Raw genomic sequence first — 19,671 nt, 5'->3', positions numbered from 1 at the left:
CTGATCTTGTCTTTTGGAGAATCACTCTGGAAATGCTGCTGTCATGTTCAGAGCTACTGTGTTATGTTTGGTACGTGACGGTTGAGTGGCACCTGTGTGAAGATGCCAGGTCTTGATGTTCCAAGTGTGTGGATATTTGCATTTGAACAGACCAAGCTTCAAAATGGGGGCAGCAGTTAATTCCTAGGACTCAAAATCCAAATCTGGGGCCACAGACAAGTCAGGGTGCAGCTGTTTTAAGATAGCTCTGCTTCTGGTTGGTTGTCAAGTTCAGACAGCAAGACAGAGTGTAACTGCTTTTTTGTTTTCTTCAGAAGGTTCAACACTGATGCCTGAAAATACTGGATAATTTAGATTTATTATTTACAGCCCTGTAAATTCCTAGTTTTTTTTTGACTGCAGCTTTTTGACTGTCTCCTGGAAAATTTTGGATGGTGACTTTTTTGGATGTGTGTAACTTCACACTTACCTTTGTTTTCTACTGTGGATAATTTTGACAAGGTCCTTGCCTGAGGAAGGTAAGTGTGAGCGTAAGGGTATGGGATCTCAGGTACATTTTGCCAGGAAAACTATTTATCAAAATGGCAATGTGTACATAAGCCATTTAATAAATGAATTGTTAAATATATTAACACCAAATATAAACTTCTTTGCCCCTCCTCAGACGGACAGGAGGGAGAAAATGCAATGACAGTCCTTGTAGTAACTCCTTAAATTACGACAGCAATTGATTGTTACAAGAGTACTGTTCACCTTTTGGTTTATATAGGCTAATAATTTTCCTGTTTCATCCCCTTTGGGAATGCCAGTTCCTGCTCAATGCTCAAGTCAATTAAAAGTTTGAATAAAAACTCTAAAGGGAATTTTGAGTTATGAGAAAGAGAGGAAAAAAATGAAACCTACTTCTGAGATTATCCCTTTTCCACCCCATTACCTCCAAAGGGGAAAAGATTTACCAAGTAAGATAATATGTAAATATATTATAAATAATCCTGCCGAAAGGGCTGGTCTTGGTTTAGAACAGGAAAGGGGCTGTGGAGAGACATCAGTCCTGAATATTGAGAAGTCTCTCCAATCTCTCTGATGCCAGTATACTTTTCCTCTCTAAGAATTAATGGCAATGTGACTATTCTGAGGCAACCTCTCCCTGCCTTCCCCTCCCACCTCCTGATTCCTTACTGAAAACAGAGCAAAGATCTTGATCTCACTCTAATTTTTTTAATGGTATCTTGATGGTGTTTTTTTTGTTTCCCTGAATTCCAGAAGATTTGGATGGGCATTACTCCTTGAAGGTTGCAAATCTAAATAAAGGTTTATTGAAACATAAGCGAAATGAAGCAGAGGTAATTTATATTTCTCAGATGCGTTGTCTAATTTGTAGTTTGCAGGATTGATACTTATCAAGAATAGTAAATCATTGTGCTCATGAGGGGAAGTTTGGCACAGCAGACAATAAGCATTATTATGTTAAAGCTTTCCAGATGCTTCCAGTTTGAATTTTTATCTTAAAGTTGAATTTAAAATTCATGGGCAAATTTTGTTCAGCTGTTTCTCGCTTATATGGAATTCATTGCTGCAGCTCAAGAGAACAGCTCTTACTCAGCTGAATGTGTGTTACTTTTCCTTCTGATCAACCTGGGACATGTGCATGGAGAATTTTTAGATCTTAAAGAGGAAACAATCTAAAATACAGGGATAAGGAATGTGACCTCTGTTTTCATCAGTATTCTGTTGTAGGTTTACCAAATCTTGAGGGCAGGCATTCCTTACTACAGCTCTGAACAGAGCCGACCATAATGATGAGTTCAGTTCTTAGTGCAAAAGCATCTTTTGCAGTAAGTAAAAACGCAGTTCTTTTGTGTGTCTTTACAGGATCTGTGTGTTCCTGGGTTTGAAATCACAGGCAGCTTTAGCACAGAAAGGTGGTCTCCTCACACGTCCCTATTAAAGCATAGAGTGGAGCAGAATGTTGGCTTTTTCTGCCACAGAGAGGTCAAGCACTCTTTGCACCTTTATTTCTCAGCATGTAGCTTATGATGCTTAGTTCAGTGAAAGCTTCTGCTGCCTTCTCTTCCCTTTTTTGTTCATCTTTTCTCTTGTCTCTTTTATGAGGTGTCTACCACTGGTGCTAGGTGGAAGAGCAACTCAAGGTTGAGAGCTTGCATTTAGTAACAAAAAGCATCTTTAGCTTATAGGACTTTGTTTCCTTAAACAGGTGCTGTGCTGTTGGATTTCCCAGTCCTGGGGCCATGCACCATTTGGCAATGTGCAGTTCTTGCCTCAGGTACAAGTGGATTGGACTCTGGCTTGGTCCAGGTGAGGTGACCAGTGGTAGGAATCATAGAATGACATCAGAGAATATCCTGATCTGGCTGGGACCCCTAAGGATCACAGAGTCCAACTCCTGGCCCTGCACAGGACCCCAAGAGTCACACCCTGTGCTAAGAGCACCATCAGGATGCTTTTTGAGCTCTGCCAGGCTAGTGCTGAGAAGAAGAACCTTTTTCTAATATCCAGCCTACACCTTCCCTGACACTTCAGATCATTCCCTCAGCTGTTGTCACCGTCACCACAGAGAGATCAGTGTCTGTCCCTTCTCTTCCCCTCAGGACGATGTTGTGACTGCAGCAAGCCTTCCTCTTATCCAGCTGAAGAGACCAAGCCCTCCTCATACAGCTTCTCCTCAAGGCCCTTCCCCATGGACACTCTAAATGGCTTTATAACCTTCTGATAGTGCGGTGGCCAGAGCTTCTCCAGGACTGGAGGTAAGGCTGTCCCAACCCAGAGCAGAGCTGGACAATCCTCTGGTTGTCCAAGCTGTCCCTGATGTCCCCAGGACAGGGATGTTGCCCCTGGCTCCAGGGCTGGCTCCCATCCCCTGTCCATGGGCCAGTACCCACACGTCCTTTTCCATGCTGCTGCTCTCCAGCATCTCCCTAGAGCTCAGCACGACATCAGGGCGGGCTAGAAGGGAAGGACACACTCAGTTATAAACTCTCCGTATGTTTAACACACACAGTCTATACATTTAAACCCGCCTCCCAGCCGCTTTGCCCCCCCCCCCCCCCCCCCCCCCCGGCCCTTTCTCCGAGCGGAACCTCGGTGCCGGCCGCTCTTTCCGGCGGGCGCTCGGCGCTGCACCAGGCGCGGCCATGGCGGGTCCGGGGCTGAGCGAGCGGGAGCGGGCGGGGTGCCGGGACCTGCTGGAGCTCCTGCACACCGAGGAGCTGCTGGCGCTCACCGACACCGTCACCAACCGCCTGGTGCACCCGGAGAGCCGCCAAGGTGCGCGGGCAGCGCCGGCACCGCCGGCCCGAGGCATTCCGAGCTGGGCCGGGCCCTGCGTTCGCATCCCTGGGCCGGCGGCTGCGGCTGCCCCGGGGGCTCGGGGTCGCTGCCGGGAGCCTTCTCCTGCCCGGCCCAGCAGCTCTGGGGGGTGGCTGCTCGGAGCTTGGGGGTGTTCAGGCCGAGGAGATTGCGGTGGTGACGGGCGCGTGGCCAACCTTCAGCTCCTCGAGCATCTCTGTCCTGTCAGACCCCTGCAGTGAGCTGCGAGCACGGCTGTGCCCTTAGTGCTTAAAAGTATTGAAAGCTCCTTAAAAGTATTGAAACAGTCTCTCGCTGTTGGCGTCAGTCACATTTGCTTTCAGGTTTTGAAAGGGTAAAATACGAATCTCCACTGAACTTTTTTTGCAGGATGCTTCCAGTTGTGACTGTCCTCCATCACTTTGTTGAGATTTGTTTCATAAGAATTAATTTTTTATGTCAGTTACCTGAGGGCACTGGGTTTGTTGCCCAGTGGCTCAGGTATATTTATGTATATGTACAGTCGTATATATGTATGTATATACACATATGCCTGATGAATATGTATATATATATGTGCTCCTACTTGGCCTTGAGTATATGTCATATGACGTAACTAAAACCTGTAAGATTTGCCCAATACATTTCTTTAAAAGGTCTTCTGCCTGTAGGTTTTGGGTTTTTTTCCTTACCTTTTCCCCCCTATTTTTGCTGTGGTTGTAGGTTACATGAAAAGATTTTTGTGTTTTACTTTAGCTATTTCTTTCTGGTTAGATTTAGGGTTTTTATAGATCCCTTGTTAAGTGCTAGCCTCAGTTCAGGTGGGAACTGTCTGCTACACCTGCTTTAAAAGAGAATTTAAGTTTGTCATATTTCCTCATTCTGCTACAGAGCCTTGTAGCTGAATTTTGTTTATTGTTGCCATTCAATGCACTGTTGTTGTGCTAGGATGCATATTCTTATGAACGTGAGAGTTGTAATCACATTAGTGTGGAAATAAAACAGATTTAGTTCCATTTCCAGCAGGCTTCAGGAAGGAGGTGGAACCTCACTTTCTCAAACTACTGTGCATTGCTGAAACACTTCACTGGAATTCCTGTCCAAGAAGCATATTTGCAAGTCTTTGGGTGGTGTATTCTGTGTCTGATAAGATGAGGCCAGATTTCAGTTTGCAGACTTTTGGTCTCTTCATGTCCTGCCACTTTGACTTGTACTGTGTTTGGAGCTCAGGAGTGTAAGAAATGGCTTAGGTTTGGGGTTTTATTGTGAAAGAAGATAACTCTAACTTCAATTTCTTTCTTTGCAGAGGCTATTCATGCTATTCTGGTGTACAGCCAAAACGTGGAGGAACTTCTGAGGCGCCGGAAAGTCTACAGAGAAATCATCTTCAAGTATTTGGCGGCGCAGGGAATCTCGGTGCCTCCCTCCTCGGAGAAGCATGTCCTGATCGAGCGTGTGAGGCAGCTCTGGAGCGGGCAGCTCACGGCTCGAGCCCCGGAGCCAGGGCACAGAAAACCTCCTGCGCAGGTGAGTGCTGCTGCTGCTGCTGCTGGAAATCCTCCAGCTGCTCAGCCCTGCCTCCACAGGATGAGCGATGCACATGTGGCTCTGCAACTGTAGGAAGGTCCCAAACCTTTTTAACTCTTGGTTGGTTTGGTTTTAATTGGGTTTTAAATGACAACATCTGAAGGTGTCTGCTCTGTTTTTCACAGTATTTGAACTCTAACGTGCGGGGTCTTCTCCATGCTTTGAGTTTTTAGATTGTCCTATAGGCTAAAATTAGAAGATACAGTTTTGTGGGTTTGGGGACAACTGAAAACAGTAGTACAAAAATCCTGCAGAGGCCCATCTGATTTTACTGAATTTATATATTGATTAAATGTGCAGTTCCAGCAGTGACAGGTCAGTGCCATTTGTTTTCCCTTTTTTCCAAACAACTGAACTCATCATTATGGTGGGCTCTGTTCAGAGCTGTAGTAAGGAATGCCTGCCCTCAAGATCTGGTAAACCCACAACAGAGCACTGGTAGGAACAGAGGAGACATTCCTTATCCCTGTATTTTAGATGACTCTTTCCTCTTTGAGATGTAAAAAATGTCCATGCAGATGTCCCTTGATCAGAAGGAAAAGCAACACACATTCAGCTGAGTAAGAGCTGTTCTCTTGAGCTGCAACAATGAATTCTATATAAGCCAGAAACAGCTGAACAAAATTTGCTCGTGTATTTGTAACACTTAATACAGTAAAAGGAAATGTGTTTTGGCAATAATAGGTTATTTTGAAGTTTAAGTCTTTGCTATTTAGCAAATCCTCATGGTGTAATGAACTTGGAGGTTCATTTATGGTTCTGATTGGCCCCCTTGCTGTAGTTCAGAGCCCTCATGGGCAGCAGCCTCACCTCCTGGGCTGTGAGACCTCTGTCCCTGTTGAGAACCTCTTGCACTGAGCTTTCACTCAGGGATTAACTGATGACAGTTAGCATTTAGCTGAGAAATGTTTTCAAAACAATTTTCTGTGTGCATAATTCGAGAAAAGAGAAAGGTTTCTCTTATCAAAATTCTGTGGTTAATGGTACATAAATGAAATACTTATAACACATTCATAAATTTTAAAGAAAGTCAGTTGATTTATTTATCATATACATCTTTCTTTGCATTTGTTTTCTCTGAATTCTCATCCCTTCTTTCTTCACCACTTTGAAGAAATGGGAAACCTGAACCTATGTAACAGAATTGGAAATGATTTCAACTTGTAGTGAAGCAAATACAGCATTTCTATACAGAATTCTCCAGATTTTTCACACTTAATTACTTAGTGTTTATAACACAATTTAATACTTACCAGACTTTGGTGTTAGCAAACTTGATATTTGATTTACTTCTGGAAAAAGTCTTGCTGTCAAGTCATAAATACTGTGAAGTTCTACAAAGTAACTGTACATTTAATTCCAAAAAATGTTACTTTTCATCCTTCCCCTGCCCTTTTTCAGTAGAACCGTGACTTTCCTCTTTGTAAGGAGCCCAAGACAGTGAAGCACTTTCTAGGTGTAATTCAAAGAACCTGTCCTGGGTCTCTGTATTAGATAATCAAGTTAGTAAAAAGAAATGAGATTTTACTGTGGTATTTCTCTTCAGGTACTCTGGCTCAGAACACTTAAAAGTTTAATATAAGTGTGTGCACGATTTGATGTTTTTCTAAGTGACAATCTTGCTGAACAGTTCTAAGAAAAAAATTTGCTTGACTGCAGAGTTATGGAAATGGACAGAAGTCACCACAAGATGACATTGTTGGCCTAGGAGGAGAATTCTGCCAGTGGTACTTTGAACTCCTGAACTCTCAGCATCCTTTGGGAGTAAAATCTGAAGCAACATGGGGACCACAGCATTTCTGGGAGGATGCCAAACTGAAGTTCTGTTACAACACTTTGGAAAAAAATGTGGAACAGTATGTGGGTGCAGACATGGTGAGCCTGCGCCTGCTGTCCTTGGTTAAAGAAGAATGTCTCCTCTTCAACCCAAATTTGCATTCCAGTGGCCTGAAATGTGCCATGTCCCCTCATGGATTGGTGCTGGTGGCAGTGGCTGGCACAGTTCACAGAGACAACACTTGTTTGGGTGTCTTTGAGCAGATCTTTGGGCTCATCAGCTGCCCCATGAGGAATAACACCTGGAAAATAAAAGTGGTGAACCTTAAAATAGTAGGGCAGAACGCTCTGGAGCCTGGGATGCAAATGGAACAACCTTCCATAAAATATGAGTCAAACCAACTGAGAGAGTTCTATGATGGGCATGAACTGACTGTGTTTGAACCTCAGAAATTCTGAGCATTTTGTCACAGCTGAGGGAGGGGCTGGGTTGTTGCTGCCATGCAGTTTCTCTTCTCTGAGTAAGATTTGCTGAGTGGCAGGCTGAGATACAGGGTATTAACACAAGTGATGCTTGTGGGCACTTTCCAAGAGCTAACAAATATTTTTATGGGTATTCCTTCAGGTTTTTCACTGTCATTAGAGTGGAGTTGGGTTATTCATGGTTGCATTTAAATATGGATTGGCAGCCATGTGTAATGAGGGATTCACAAACTGCACATTCTCTTCAGGACACCATTTGAAACTCTCACCTGAGCTGTAGCAGGAAGTCATTGCATCTGGTTTTGGAAATTTGGGAGGGCTAAGTGTTTAAATGGACATCTGAGTCCCAGGAAAACCAATAAAAAGCTCAAAACAAAACACTGTGAATGGAGGCAGCTGCTGTGGATGTTCTAAATGTGTTTTAATGGGACAGTGCAGGGAACTTGGCATTGTTGAAATCTTTTTTTTTTTTTAGCTTATTTGCATTGATTGCTTCCTGTCCTTTTACCTTATGGTTCCAGTTTTGTCTTGAACACACACAAGTTTTTCTGTCTGTGTCCCCAAGCAGGCAGACTTGAGATGGGTGCCCATTTCTAGCACTGACTGTCCTGGATCAAGAACTTGATTTCAAAACTTGCAGCAACACTGTATGAACCAAATGCTCTGATAGTTTTTTTGTATGTAATTACAACAGAGTTTTTAATGTAATAGTTGTGATTTTTGTATGTTTTCTCAAGATCAGTATTTTGTTTACTCTGAGCTGTTTTATTACAGGTACTGAAAGTCCATTTGTTACCACTGGGTGGTTACAGTGATAGGTCACACTAAGAAAAGTACCCAATTACTACTTAATAATAGGAAATTATTGAAATTATTGCCACTGTAAAACTTGATTTTTTTTTTTTTTACTGCATTTATTTATAGGGGATTAGAGGTGAAGTGAGGTGAAAACTTGTTTTTCTGCATCCTGTTTGATTGTTTGGGAGTTTTGTTTTAATTTTCTGGCTTCACTGTTTAAAGTTCTGAAAGCGTAAACATTCCCCATAACTTAGCAGAACCAGAAGAACTGTTCCCAGGTGTGTGGTGGTGAAGTATGGCTGGGTGAGAGGAAACAAGGAGGTTCAGGTATGCACAGAACTGATCTTTGTGAACAGTCTGAATCTTGCTTTCTCCTTAAAGTAATTTCTTTTCTAAGCAAAAGTTCAAATACTGTGTTGGGATGTTCTTAATAAACAACTGAGTTGTGGCTTCTAATTTTTCTATTGTTTAGAATAAATATCCTTACTTAGAGTTCCAAATTCAATTTTCAAATCATCAACACAGACAGAATGTTTTAAGAGTAGAAGAATATTTGTGGCAAAGGTTTTAGCTTAACCTTGACTTTAAGGGAAAAGTTAGGACTTGTTTAAATGGAGATGGACAAGTTTCAAAAAGCTGAAATTTTTACAGGAGTGATTTCGTCCCTCTTTTTAGATGCTGCTGTTCAGAGCTGAAGGAATTGTTGATTTACCATTGGAAGCACTGGACATTTAGTTGTATTTAGGAGACTGAAAACATCAAGTAAAATTTCTTCAAAACTGTTGTCATCCATTTTTCCTCTGTTTCTTACCACAACAAATATTTTCAATAACAGTTTCTTATGTCTATCACTACCACTGAAGCTGCAATGCTAAATTTGTGCTTTCTAGATCTCTCTCTGGTAAATAATTTGATAAAAAGCAAAATTCTGATTTGCAGCAAAGCACATGGAACTTTCTGAACGTTAAGCAGTGGAAATTGTGTCCCTCTGTGCTTCCTTTGGATGCTTCCCATGAAATGAAGGTTTTAAGTGTATTCCTGAATTTGTAAAAGGTGTCTAATAATCTTTATCTATTTAGACTTTATAATTTTTTATTCTGCTGGCTTTTTCCCTGTTATTATTGTCTTTATTATGACAGGAAATCTTTTATGTTCCCTTGTCACAAGATGCTTCTTGCTTGCTGTTTTCTTGCAATTCATTATCTGTCTCAGTAGCTTGTTTTTTCCCCTAAGAGTTGGATAAGGGTAAACTCTGCAGGGTGTTAAAATTCTGTAAAAGGAGAAATACAGGCTTCCAGTAAAGATATCAACAACCATAGCATTTTGCTTTTAGTTCTTGCAGTGTACTGCAGCTTTCAAAGCACTTTGAAGATGTACTGCAGCTTAAAAGTTTCTTTTCTTTTCTAAGGGCACAAAGTAGAAATCCAAAGTTAAATGTGGGTGTAAGTGCAGGAGTGATGAGTGCTGTGACCATCCCTGCTGCCTGCAGGAAATCCAGAGGCTTGCTGGAGTCTCAGCAGGGGAGAGGAGTGGCCTCTGGGTGACATCTGGTGGCAGATTCATCACTTGCTCGGAGCTGCAGTCCCGAGGAGACTGTGCAGAACAGGCTGCTTTATCCCACTCCTTGCTGGCATCAAAATGCCTTGAAATTACCAGGTTCCCCCTTGTCTTGGATCTAAAGGAAAGCTTGAAGGGAATCCCTCAGCAGAATGTAAACTAAGAAACCTCTTATATTTCTGGGATAAACTTAAAGAAATGATGAAAATACAACATTTATTGGGCTTGTTGCCAGTAGTAGTTGCCCTCAGAGAAACTTTTTGGAGACCTAGATTAGAACAAAGCAGAGATTTTTGTGAAAGTGGTGTTTGTGCAGAGAGGCATCTGCTGGAAGGAGCAGGGGATGTGTAATTCCTGCACAACAACCTCTTCTCTGCCCTCTGAGAGCATAAATTGCAAGGGAGATAACATCATGTTGTACATGCTGCCATAAATTACTTGTTTTATAACCAGTAAAAGCCTGAGCTGCTCATCTCAATGAGGTTTGGGTGCCTTGCCAGCATTTTCCCACTTAAGACTATTGAAAGGAAATGGTGATTTTTAATAACTTGACTGTGATTTTTAATAACTTGACTGTGATTTAATGAAACAAGCTCATCTTTGATATCTGAGCTTTCTTCCTCCTCAGCTGTTGAAGTCTGTTGTTCCAAATAATGAACAGAAGCAGCTTTCAGGTAAGGAATGAATGAATAATCTGGGGATCTTCCACCAGGAGAGGTGGCAGCCCCTCCTTTGCTGTAAGAACTGTGGGATTGAGTAAAACTTGTAGGTTCCAAAGCCTGACCACCCTTGCAGTGAGGAAATTCTTCATAATATCTAGTCTAAGTCTCCCCTGGGACAACTTGAGAGCATTTCCTCTCTTCCTGTCTTGTTCCCTGGGAAAAGAGAACCTCACTACACCCTCCTTTAAGGTAGCTGTAGAGTGATTATGTCCCCCTGAGCCTTCTTCTGGCTAAACAACCCTGGCTCTCTCAGCTGGTCCACATCAGACTTGTGCCCCACACCCTTCCCCAGCTCTGTTCCCTTCTCTGGACACACCTCAGCCCCTCAATGTCTTCCTTCTTTTTCAGGAGCCTCTGGAAAATCCCTGCAAGTGTTCTCTGAAAGCAGCCTGCGTAACTCCAAGTGTGCTGTTTGAATACCATGTTATAATTCCAAAATAACAAACCAAATGTTTTCATTTTTCCTCTTGGCAAATTGCAGAACCTCCCAAGCACAAGGAACAACATGTTCTTGGGTTCTGTCTTGACAAGCTCTCACAGCCCTTACTGAAAAGGCTCTTTTAGATACCCCTGGTTGTCACTGGGTCATTTGGGTTGTATGGGTGAGTGTTGCACTCTGCTGTCCTAGTGTGAGCCCTTTACAGTGCCCTGAGTGCTTCTGCTGCAGGAAGCATTTCAGTGCCAGTCAGGAGGCTGCTTTTGAGGAAAATACTGTGTTTCCTGCCACACCCACAATCCCTGTCATCTGATTCACATTTCAGACCATTCACCCTGAAGTTCCCTTGGGACAAAATGGACCAGGGAGCTCCTGCAGCCCGGTGGCCAGGGTACCCTGCTCTCTGTGAGGCACTCAGGCTGCAGGACCACCCTGGAGCTGGCTGGCAGCAAACCCCCAACACACGGGAGAGATCCTGTGCTGGCAGAATCTCAGCAACAGCTGTTTTATGCTCCTGTTGCACAGCACTGTTTGCTAATGTAAACACAGCTTAAGGGTGATGAAAATGGTAATATGGCCTCCTTAGGATGAAATTAAATTAGTTTTCATCCTAATGCTTTCTTAAAATGTGTGTATATATATATGTACATACATATTTTTAACAAGTCTTTCACTCGCTTTCTAGCATTTCCCTTGCAGGATTTGTATTTCAAATGGAGTAGTTGTCAGCTCCTCTTTAACAGCAATAAGCATAAGACATCATGTCAGTACTTGTTCATCTATTCCTTTTTCTCAGTTCATTAGTGTTATTTATTGCCTGGCTGGATTTTGAGCATTAATGAATTCTCCTCAAAGTTTGCATTTTTTATTGAAATAAATCGATCCGTTTAATATCTCTCCGGTAATTATGTGTTTGGATATATTTGCACAGTGCCCCAGCTCTAACAAGATTAGTGGCAGGAAAATCCCATTCTGCAGATTAGTGTGATTTATTGAGTTGAACTTTAGGATTTTCCTCTGGTGCTTCATTATGAAGGTTTATTACAGAAAAACACTTTGTCTTCAATTACTTGCTGGCTGATGTGCATCTGAAAGGCTCAGATGAGCAGTCTTTTTTTTTTTTTTCTCTGAAATTAGGAACATCATCTTATGAGACACAAACTCTTTAAATGCTCCCATTAGAAATACATCTCATGACAGTAAAAGTGTCTCAGTATTTTCAGTTTATAAGTCAATTTTCCATTCTGTCACATCTGTGTCGTTGTGACAGTGACCAAACCATGAGCTCCCGGCAATGTCTCCTGCATCTTCCAGGGGATTTCCAGCCCCTTGCAGCTGCCCCTCTCTCGAAACATGGCTGGGCTGGGGTGCTGTGGGTTCCCCTGGCTGCCTGCAGACTCATTTCTACATTAAAATTTGTGTTGGTGACAGAAACTGCTAAACATCTGAGTGCTAACCATGGCACAGATGACTTTGCAGCTACTGTAATAATCATAAAAGTCTCCTTCCAGCTGTCTCCAGCAGCTGCTTTCCCCAGATATAACAGGCAAGGACTGCTGGAAGGCAGAAGGACATCACACAATTTACTTTGAGCTCAGTGAGGGGTTAAGAACAAGGATAAAGGCCTTCTGAGCAATAGAAGGGCAAATTCTTCCCCAGGTGAGCTGAATTTCAGTGCTGGTCAGTCTTCCATGTTATAGTCCCAGACTGGGATTTTGTTGTGGATCTGCCAGGTTTTGTGGGAGCTCAGGAGGGCTGATTTGTCACTGCCAAGGCAGCTCCTGCTTCAGCCCAGCATGCCACCCCTTTACAGCTGGCTGGGGAGCATGAGCAGTGTCAGCAGTGACAATAAAACCACTAGATCATAAAATGAACATGTTAAGAACATTCTAATTCAAACACTGTTAATTGTTTTTGCATATGGGGGAAAACCACCCACGAGAAATTTTGTGCTGTGGGTGCAAACTCTGTGTTTGCCCTAAAGCTTTTACATATGGAACAGAGGGCTTGGATTCCAACCTAAAATGTTGGATGCTTACAGGCTATAGCTGACAAACTTTGGCAGCAGGCTGACACTGCTAAGCATGATGGATAGGATTTTTTTAAACCCTGCTATGGAAAAGATCTGGCTGTGGGTTCCCTGGGGAGAGGCTGGTGTGTGGATGAGCCCTTCCAGTGGTCCTGTGACACAAGGAGCCAACTCTGCAGCCCTTTGGAAAAGACCACCCACCCTGTCCTCCTCAGGACCTGGGAAGAGGTAAAAGTGTCTGCTTATCCTAAAATGTGTTCCTAGGGCTTGGGACTCTACATGTGGGAAGCTGCTGAGCACAAGTGTCCCACCTCTTGCTTGCATGAGATCAGCTGTGATTTCTCATGTCTTGGGAGCCATAAGAATTCTATAACTGTGTAATTTTAATTAGTAATTATGCCATGTTTCAATTGCCTGGAGTTACCTGGGATAGTTCCTTGTGTCTAATTCACTTGGAGTGCCCTAAATCTGGACTTTTCATCAGAAGGTATGTGTTCTACCTCCCTGTGTGCTTCCTCTGGCCTCCTGCATGCTGGGCAGGGCTGGAGAGAATTAGAGGCTTTGTGTTTCCATATCTGCTCACAGTAACTAGAGCGTTACAAATTAGGGAATGGGCTTAAAATTAGCTTTACTTCTTTTATCTTTTAGTTTTCACCCTTTTCACTTTGAAATTCTGAGCTCCTCACTTCACTTCCAGATTCCTTCTGCTTTCAGCGTCCCCACAAGATAATAACACATGTTGGAAAATCCTTGACATTTTCAGTGTGCCAAAGGAAAATGATGATGCTGCTGGAAGGTTGTTCCCCTTGTCCCAGTCCCAGTGATTGTTTAAACAAAAGTTTAAACAAAAAAGTTAAATCAAAACACCTTAAATGTCTATTTCTTACCTGGGAAATCCTGGATCTACTGTCTATAGATAGGCTTTTTGTAGTATTCCAGTTTTTAAACAGAAGTAAAATTGAGCCAGAAAAGTATGGCTACAGATCCCAGGTCAAAAGTGAAGGGCTGCTGGACCGGATTTCTGTTTGTAACTACTTTTTTTTTGATGTGGTTTGATCTCTGCAGGTAAAAGTTGTCTGATGAATTGTGTGCTCCTGAATGGTATTCAGGATGTTTTAATTTCAAATTTTGCATTCTTTGAATGTGTATGTGGTCTGTGTGCTTTTCTATGTCTTTTCTGTCTTCTTGTCTCTTTTCCTCTTGTAATTCCCGTTTCTTGGAGCATTTTGAGTAACTTAACATCAAATGGGCTTAAAGTTTGCTAAAAGTTGAATGGGCCAAGTTAATGCTCTGAGAAGTGGTTTATGTAGACTGGACGTTGTGGTAAACCCTTTGTCAAACTCCCTTGGTTTTTCTAAAGTGCCAGTAAAGCTGTTTTGACCTCTTGAGAGAATATCTTGTCAGTATTTTCTCAACTACTGACTGCACACTAGGAAATATCCTCAATGAACAATGCCAGTTTGAATATTGCAAGCTCATTAGGGTCCTTCTTTCCTTCTTTTTTTATTCCTCTTTTTTCCCCCATTTTAAATCCTGTTGTGTATCCCAAAACCTGAGGTGAGTAGAAGGGGAGGGAAGTTGTCTCTTGGAGCAGTGCTGGGGATTGCTGTAACAAATGTTACACCTGTATGCATTTGTTCTGCTATTTAGTATACAGAGAGAAGTGTCCCTTTTCCTTCTCACCTGAAATAACATTTCACACTGATCAAGTCACTTTCTTTTTCCAATTTAGTGCTGTCCCCAAAGAGTTACTCACAAAACTTTGGGGGCTCTGACAGCACCATTTAGCTCTTCAAGGTAATACCATTAGTATTTCCTTGAAGGAAGGATTTGGGATGGAAGAAGTAGTTCTGTTCCTGTTCCTGAGCAGAAAAAGGGATGTATTCTGTTTGCACCCAGGGCAGGCTACTCGTTCAGTGTGTTGGTCACTCTGGATGTCCTGAAGGGAACAAAGTGACAGAGTAATTGTGAGGGCACAGTGACCCACCTGAGGGCGAGGAGATGTTCCCTCTCCTCTCAGCCCTGGGGAAATGCAGGGGCCAAGGAGTTTGGTCTGCTGGTGACAGGCACATGAGGAGAGCATGCAATTATATGAAAACTCCAGCAAGCACTTGGGATCTTGATTTTGAGAAATTAGGGAAGATAATATTTTCCAGCTCTTCCCTCCCTGTGGTTTTTTTCATACTTTTGAATTGACATGTGAGCCAAGGTTTGAAATCCATAAAGTGTGGGGGGAGTGTGATAGGATTTTTTTTTCATCGTCTTTTCTTTTTTTTTTACTTTTTTGAAGCTTTGTTTTGTGTCAGGACATTGTACAGTCTGCAGAGATACAATTCAGACCTGGCAAAGTTGTGCTGATGCCTTTGTTGTCTGGTGTTAGTTCCAGGCGAAGGATGGGAAGGGGATGAACTGTTTGCTGAGGAAACAGATTTTTCAGGCAAAGTCCTGTAGGAAGAGCTGTGAGTTAGGAACGCTGAGTTAAAATGTTTTATTCTATTTTTATTGGCAAAGTCCAGCCAGGGAGAGGTGATAGCTTCCAGCAGTGTTGATGTGTAGGAGCAGAGGAGAAATAGTGTCCTTCTCCTCCACCTCCAAGGAAAAATGGGATCAGAGGGAGCACACTGGCCTGTTTTGCTGTGCTCCAATCTCTGTTCATGGGTGTGTAGATGAAAATAAAAAAGTTTTAATTTGTTGTTGAACTGTAGATACAAACTTGCAACACTGTTAAGATGAAAGTAGCTTTTGTTGAGAGGAAAGCTTTTATAAAAACCTCACGTCTGAGAAATGGCACTTGGAAAATCAAACTGCAATCCAATGCAAGCAACTCTATAATGTAGCTATAACTCATTATGAAAAATACAAAATAAATCAATAGGGTCAACAGATACTAAACCATGTCTCAGAACTGGGCAGGTTTCTGTGTTGTATTTGCAGATGACTGAATTCTGTTGTGATCAAAGGCCTTGCTCAAAATTTACACTGCAAATTGCTGTACAGCACAGACCCTCCTCAAGTCTGCTTCCTTTGTTAGGAGGTGGTGATGGCGACAAAGGACTAAAAAAGTAAAAATAAATTAGTCATTTACTAGGCTTCTTGCTGCTCCTTGACATTATTTTCAATGCCATCAGTGGCACTGAATATGGCACTTGGGGACACAGTAATGGCAATACAGAAGCAAAAGCAGCTGCACAGGGAATTGGTGCTGAGGAATCAAGGCAATTAGGAAAAGGTGCTAGAGCTGGGTTGAGTCAGATGTGAAAAAATTGCACCCTGAAATGTGATGGTATTGGTAATCATAGGCAGAAGAGGTGATTTTCTCAAACTGGGCAACTTCCAAAAGATGGGAAATTATTCAGAGGTAAAAATCAGAATTCCAGCCAGCATTCAGCTACATATCTATTCAGAGCTGAACTTCACAACAGCTGCACTTATAATGCTGCTTTGCAGATCTAGCACTTGAAAGATGTGGAAAATAAAATTCAGGATGAATTTTAAGAACGCAACAGGAATAACCAGCGTGGCAGATGTAGATTTAGGGTATTCTGCACTTTCTGAAGGATTTGTTTTTAATGTGAAGCATGTACCTTCACACTCTGTAACATGTGCTCTGATTCCCTGACAGATTCGTCCTGCACAGTCCCACTGGAATATTGGCACTCACACCATCTATAAACAGACAGTCAAGGTTTGTGTCTGTCAGGACTGGACTTCATTTTATTTACTGCATGGTCTTTGGGGGTGGGAAGAAAGGGAATTAATCAAAAGAAGCATGCAATTCTCCCTTCCTCCTTCTCTTTATTTATTTATTTTTGAAACTTGAAAGCTCTCAGAACTCCTCATTATTCCCAGGGTTCATTTTTTATTCTTTTTTCCCAGTAGGAAAGCAGCTGATCTCAGCAGGTGAGGGGCAGGGCAGATGAGCTGTTGGAGACAAAAGGCATTTCCAGAGATCATCACAGAGATAAGGGGTCCTCTGGTGATTACTGGGGGTGAAGGAGACAGGGTGCAGAGGCACTGGGGGGCTGGGGGAGGAGGGTGGAGGTAGAGGGTGCAGAGCAGGAATAGGCACAGGGAATGGTCTTCCAGGGGTCACAGTGGGGAAATTTGCCTTTCTGCATGCGATGTGTTATCCGTGAGTGCTGTGCCGGGTCTTTGTGGGATTGCCTCCAGTTTGGCAGATTTAATGCTGGTGGAAACCCCTGTGTGTGTGATGTACTAGCAGTGTTTCCTTGTGGGATACTCTGTGTGCTCCAGCCTGTCAGTAAGGAAAAACCCTACAAGGAGGAGGCCCTTAGTGTTAAGTGGTAGTTGAAAATATTTTTATATCACTTTGGTCACGGGTTTTGTTCGCCTTTGCCCCTGGGGAAGGGAATTTTAAGTTTCTTTTCAAAGGACTGTTTCAGCACTCAAGGTCTGATGTCTCAACAGACTGGGAGTAGCACAGAAGGTACACAAAGGATAACAACCATCAATGACCAAACAACACCCCTGGTCAGAGAAACCTGGTCCCAGAAAAACTTGATAAGAGAATCAGGGAATGAGAACCTAATGAACATTGAAGGCAAAGAGATTGATAACCAGTAGGAAGCCAAATACTGAGAACTGTGTAACTTGGGGCCAATGAACACTGAACTAATGAATTTCTATGGTCTTTGACTCTGTGAAAAATCTGGTAAAATTGACGTGTGATGGAATGATTTCCTCTGCACAGCTTGGGCCCTGTGTGGATGAAATTATTTCTGTTGCACAACCTGGCCAGAACAGCATCCCGGCCAGCATAAAGTAATGCCTTGAATCTCCAACATTAAAAATGCTGTTGGTGAGTTTTTATTTTTCCTGCAGTTATAGAGACAGCAGGGAGACAGCTCAAAATTACACATATTACAGACAACTGAGAAACTCCTTCAGGGCCAGTGCACTGCCACATATAGTTCATGACCACCAGCACAGAACAATGACAGACATTCACTTCGAGGACAGGAAGAGTAACAGCCTGCAGAACCCTTGTGGCAATCATTTCTTTTACAGGCAGGAGTCTTCTAGTTCAACTGAAGTAGAACAAGCAGGATTACAAAACTTGGCAGTGTTAAAGCTGGGATAAGAAGCTTCAGCGGGAATGAGAAAGCGAGCGATGGCTCGGGGAGAGCGGGATGGAGAAGGGAGTGGTGCCCCCCGCTCAGGGTGATGCGCACCCGGGATTTAATGACCTGAGCCATAAAACCCGAGCCATGAACGTGGCGGGAGGGCTCGGGAGGAGCGGGCAGAGCCCCCAGCCCCGTTCCATCCGCAGTGCGCGCAGCGGCCGCGTTGCGGAGCTCTTGGCCCGCGGTGGCGGCGCGGCCGCCGCGCTCCGCACGGGAAAAAGGCAGGAAAGGCAGAAAAGAGAGCCCGCCCATGCCACGGCAAGAGGGGACGAGCTCCGCAGGCAATTGCTACCGGATAAGTCGCGGATACTGTGCTCTGCTCCGCCCGCACGAGAGGGATCCCGGCGCAGCATCCCGTGCGCGCTGTGAGCATCTTCCGTGCGGGTGGCAGCGCCTGGCCCGGCCGGGTGGCACTGGCGCTGTGTGCCCTGTCCCGGGGCATCTGTGCCGGGCTGGTTTAGCATCGCGGAGCTGCGGGAGCCGGGAGGGCACTGCCCTCCTCTCTCGCCTCGCTTCACGTAAAGCAGGAAGGCACAGAGGTCCTGCAAGAAGAGGGTGGCTGCAGCAGGCAGATTTACTGACTAAAACCCCACCGTTTTGACCCAGAGTCTGGGGGAAAACTCCTGGATGGGATTTCCCTGGGGTACAGCCGTCGTTCCTTAGCAGCAGGTGTCGGGCACGCTGAGGAGGCGGCAGGAAAGGTGATGATGGCATGCAGTGATGAAAGGAAGGAAAGGAGTTTTGATGCTGAGGTGACTGGGGCACTGTGGGCTAGCCCAAATCCAGCTCGTGGCTGGAGTTGGAAGAGCAGCAGTACAATTATGGGTCATTTCATTTTCGCTGAAACCCTGGCTCTACCAAGCTTCGTAATTGGCAGTGCTCACCCTGTGCAAGGGTATTTGCAGCTCAACAGGTCTTGTTCAGGTTTGCAATAACTTGTGATGCAGGGAGGGCACCCTAATCTTGATCTGAAAAAATTAAACAAAACCCAAACCACCCAACTTCACACCCCTGGCAGTTCATTTCAGGGGGTAGCTGTTAAAAATGTGTACTGTGCTTCTCATTTTCAATGACCTGGATTTAGCTGTCAGCCCCTGCCTGGGGCCATTCCTCTCCCTGCCAGGTCCAGTCACCCTTCCTAGAGCAATAGAACCGAGGGCTGTTTGCATTAGGGATGTGTTACTGGCCAAAACCTCGGGCTCAAGTTTGTTTCCTTTGTGAAGAAACAATGTCTGTGCTGTTGGCTATCCTCATCTCGCTGAAAAACTCTCTTCCTACTCCTGCTGTGATGATGACAGGCTCCAACCTGGGGCAAATCCATGGGAACAGTGGTTTGGAGGGCAGTGGCCCAATGCTTTCACACTGGAAAAGCAGCATTTGCTGGAGAGAGTGAGGAGCTTTTACCTTGGCTCCGGCCCACATGCTTTCTTCAAAATATCCCTTTCACATGGAAATTGCTGCCAAGTGAAGATTGCTGGCTCTGGCTGGCATGTCAGCCAGGCAAGAGACACAAAGGTTCTGTATCAGTGGAAATACGTGACACAAAGGAAGGGGAAGTGGTTATTTTGTGTTGGATACTGTCATTGGCCAGCAGCGTCTTTGTGGCAGGACTGGGAGAAGGGGGAGTGGGTATAGGAAAAGAGAGCTAGATTTATTAACGTTAATTCCAAAAAATCAGTTTTCTGCTGAAGGCAGCACCGCTGGTCTCAAATTTCCCTGCCTCAGAGTCACTTCTTGAGTCCCTTGCCTGCTCCATGGCCAAGAAAGCACACCTGCATTAACTCTGCTGCACGTAATTTATTGAGCCATTTTACTACAATCCTTTTTTTGTTC

General features: G+C 43.9%; 1 protein-coding gene across 1 annotated transcript; it reads left to right on the top strand.

Annotated features, from left to right (window-relative positions):
* Nucleotides 1-3,129: 3,129 nt before the first annotated feature.
* On the top strand, nucleotides 3,130-8,807 carry CUNH3orf38 (chromosome unknown C3orf38 homolog). Its single transcript, XM_071433816.1, has 3 exons — nucleotides 3,130-3,285; nucleotides 4,613-4,833; nucleotides 6,553-8,807. The coding sequence occupies exons 1-3, from the start codon at nucleotides 3,153-3,155 to the stop codon at nucleotides 7,126-7,128; spliced, it is 930 nt and encodes a 309-aa protein (XP_071289917.1). The 5' UTR covers nucleotides 3,130-3,152; the 3' UTR covers nucleotides 7,129-8,807.
* The last annotated feature ends 10,864 nt before the right edge of the window (nucleotides 8,808-19,671 follow it).

Source organism: Agelaius tricolor, unplaced genomic scaffold, assembly GCF_023055355.1.
Source record: "Agelaius tricolor isolate 1412-34295 unplaced genomic scaffold, bAgeTri1.0.p SCAF_9, whole genome shotgun sequence".
NCBI classification, from domain to species: domain Eukaryota; kingdom Metazoa; phylum Chordata; class Aves; order Passeriformes; family Icteridae; genus Agelaius; species Agelaius tricolor.
Note: the sequence above shows the minus strand (reverse complement) of the source record. Positions and strands in the feature narration are given on the sequence as shown.

Coding starts and splice junctions, on each gene's coding strand:
- CUNH3orf38 (XM_071433816.1), top strand. CDS start 3,153: ATGGCGGGTCCGGGGCTGAGCGAGCGGGAGCGGGCGGGGTGCCGGGAC. Junction 3,286..4,612: donor GCACCCGGAGAGCCGCCAAG/GTGCGCGGGCAG, acceptor CTTTCTTTGCAG/AGGCTATTCATGCTATTCTG. Junction 4,834..6,552: donor ACAGAAAACCTCCTGCGCAG/GTGAGTGCTGCT, acceptor GCTTGACTGCAG/AGTTATGGAAATGGACAGAA.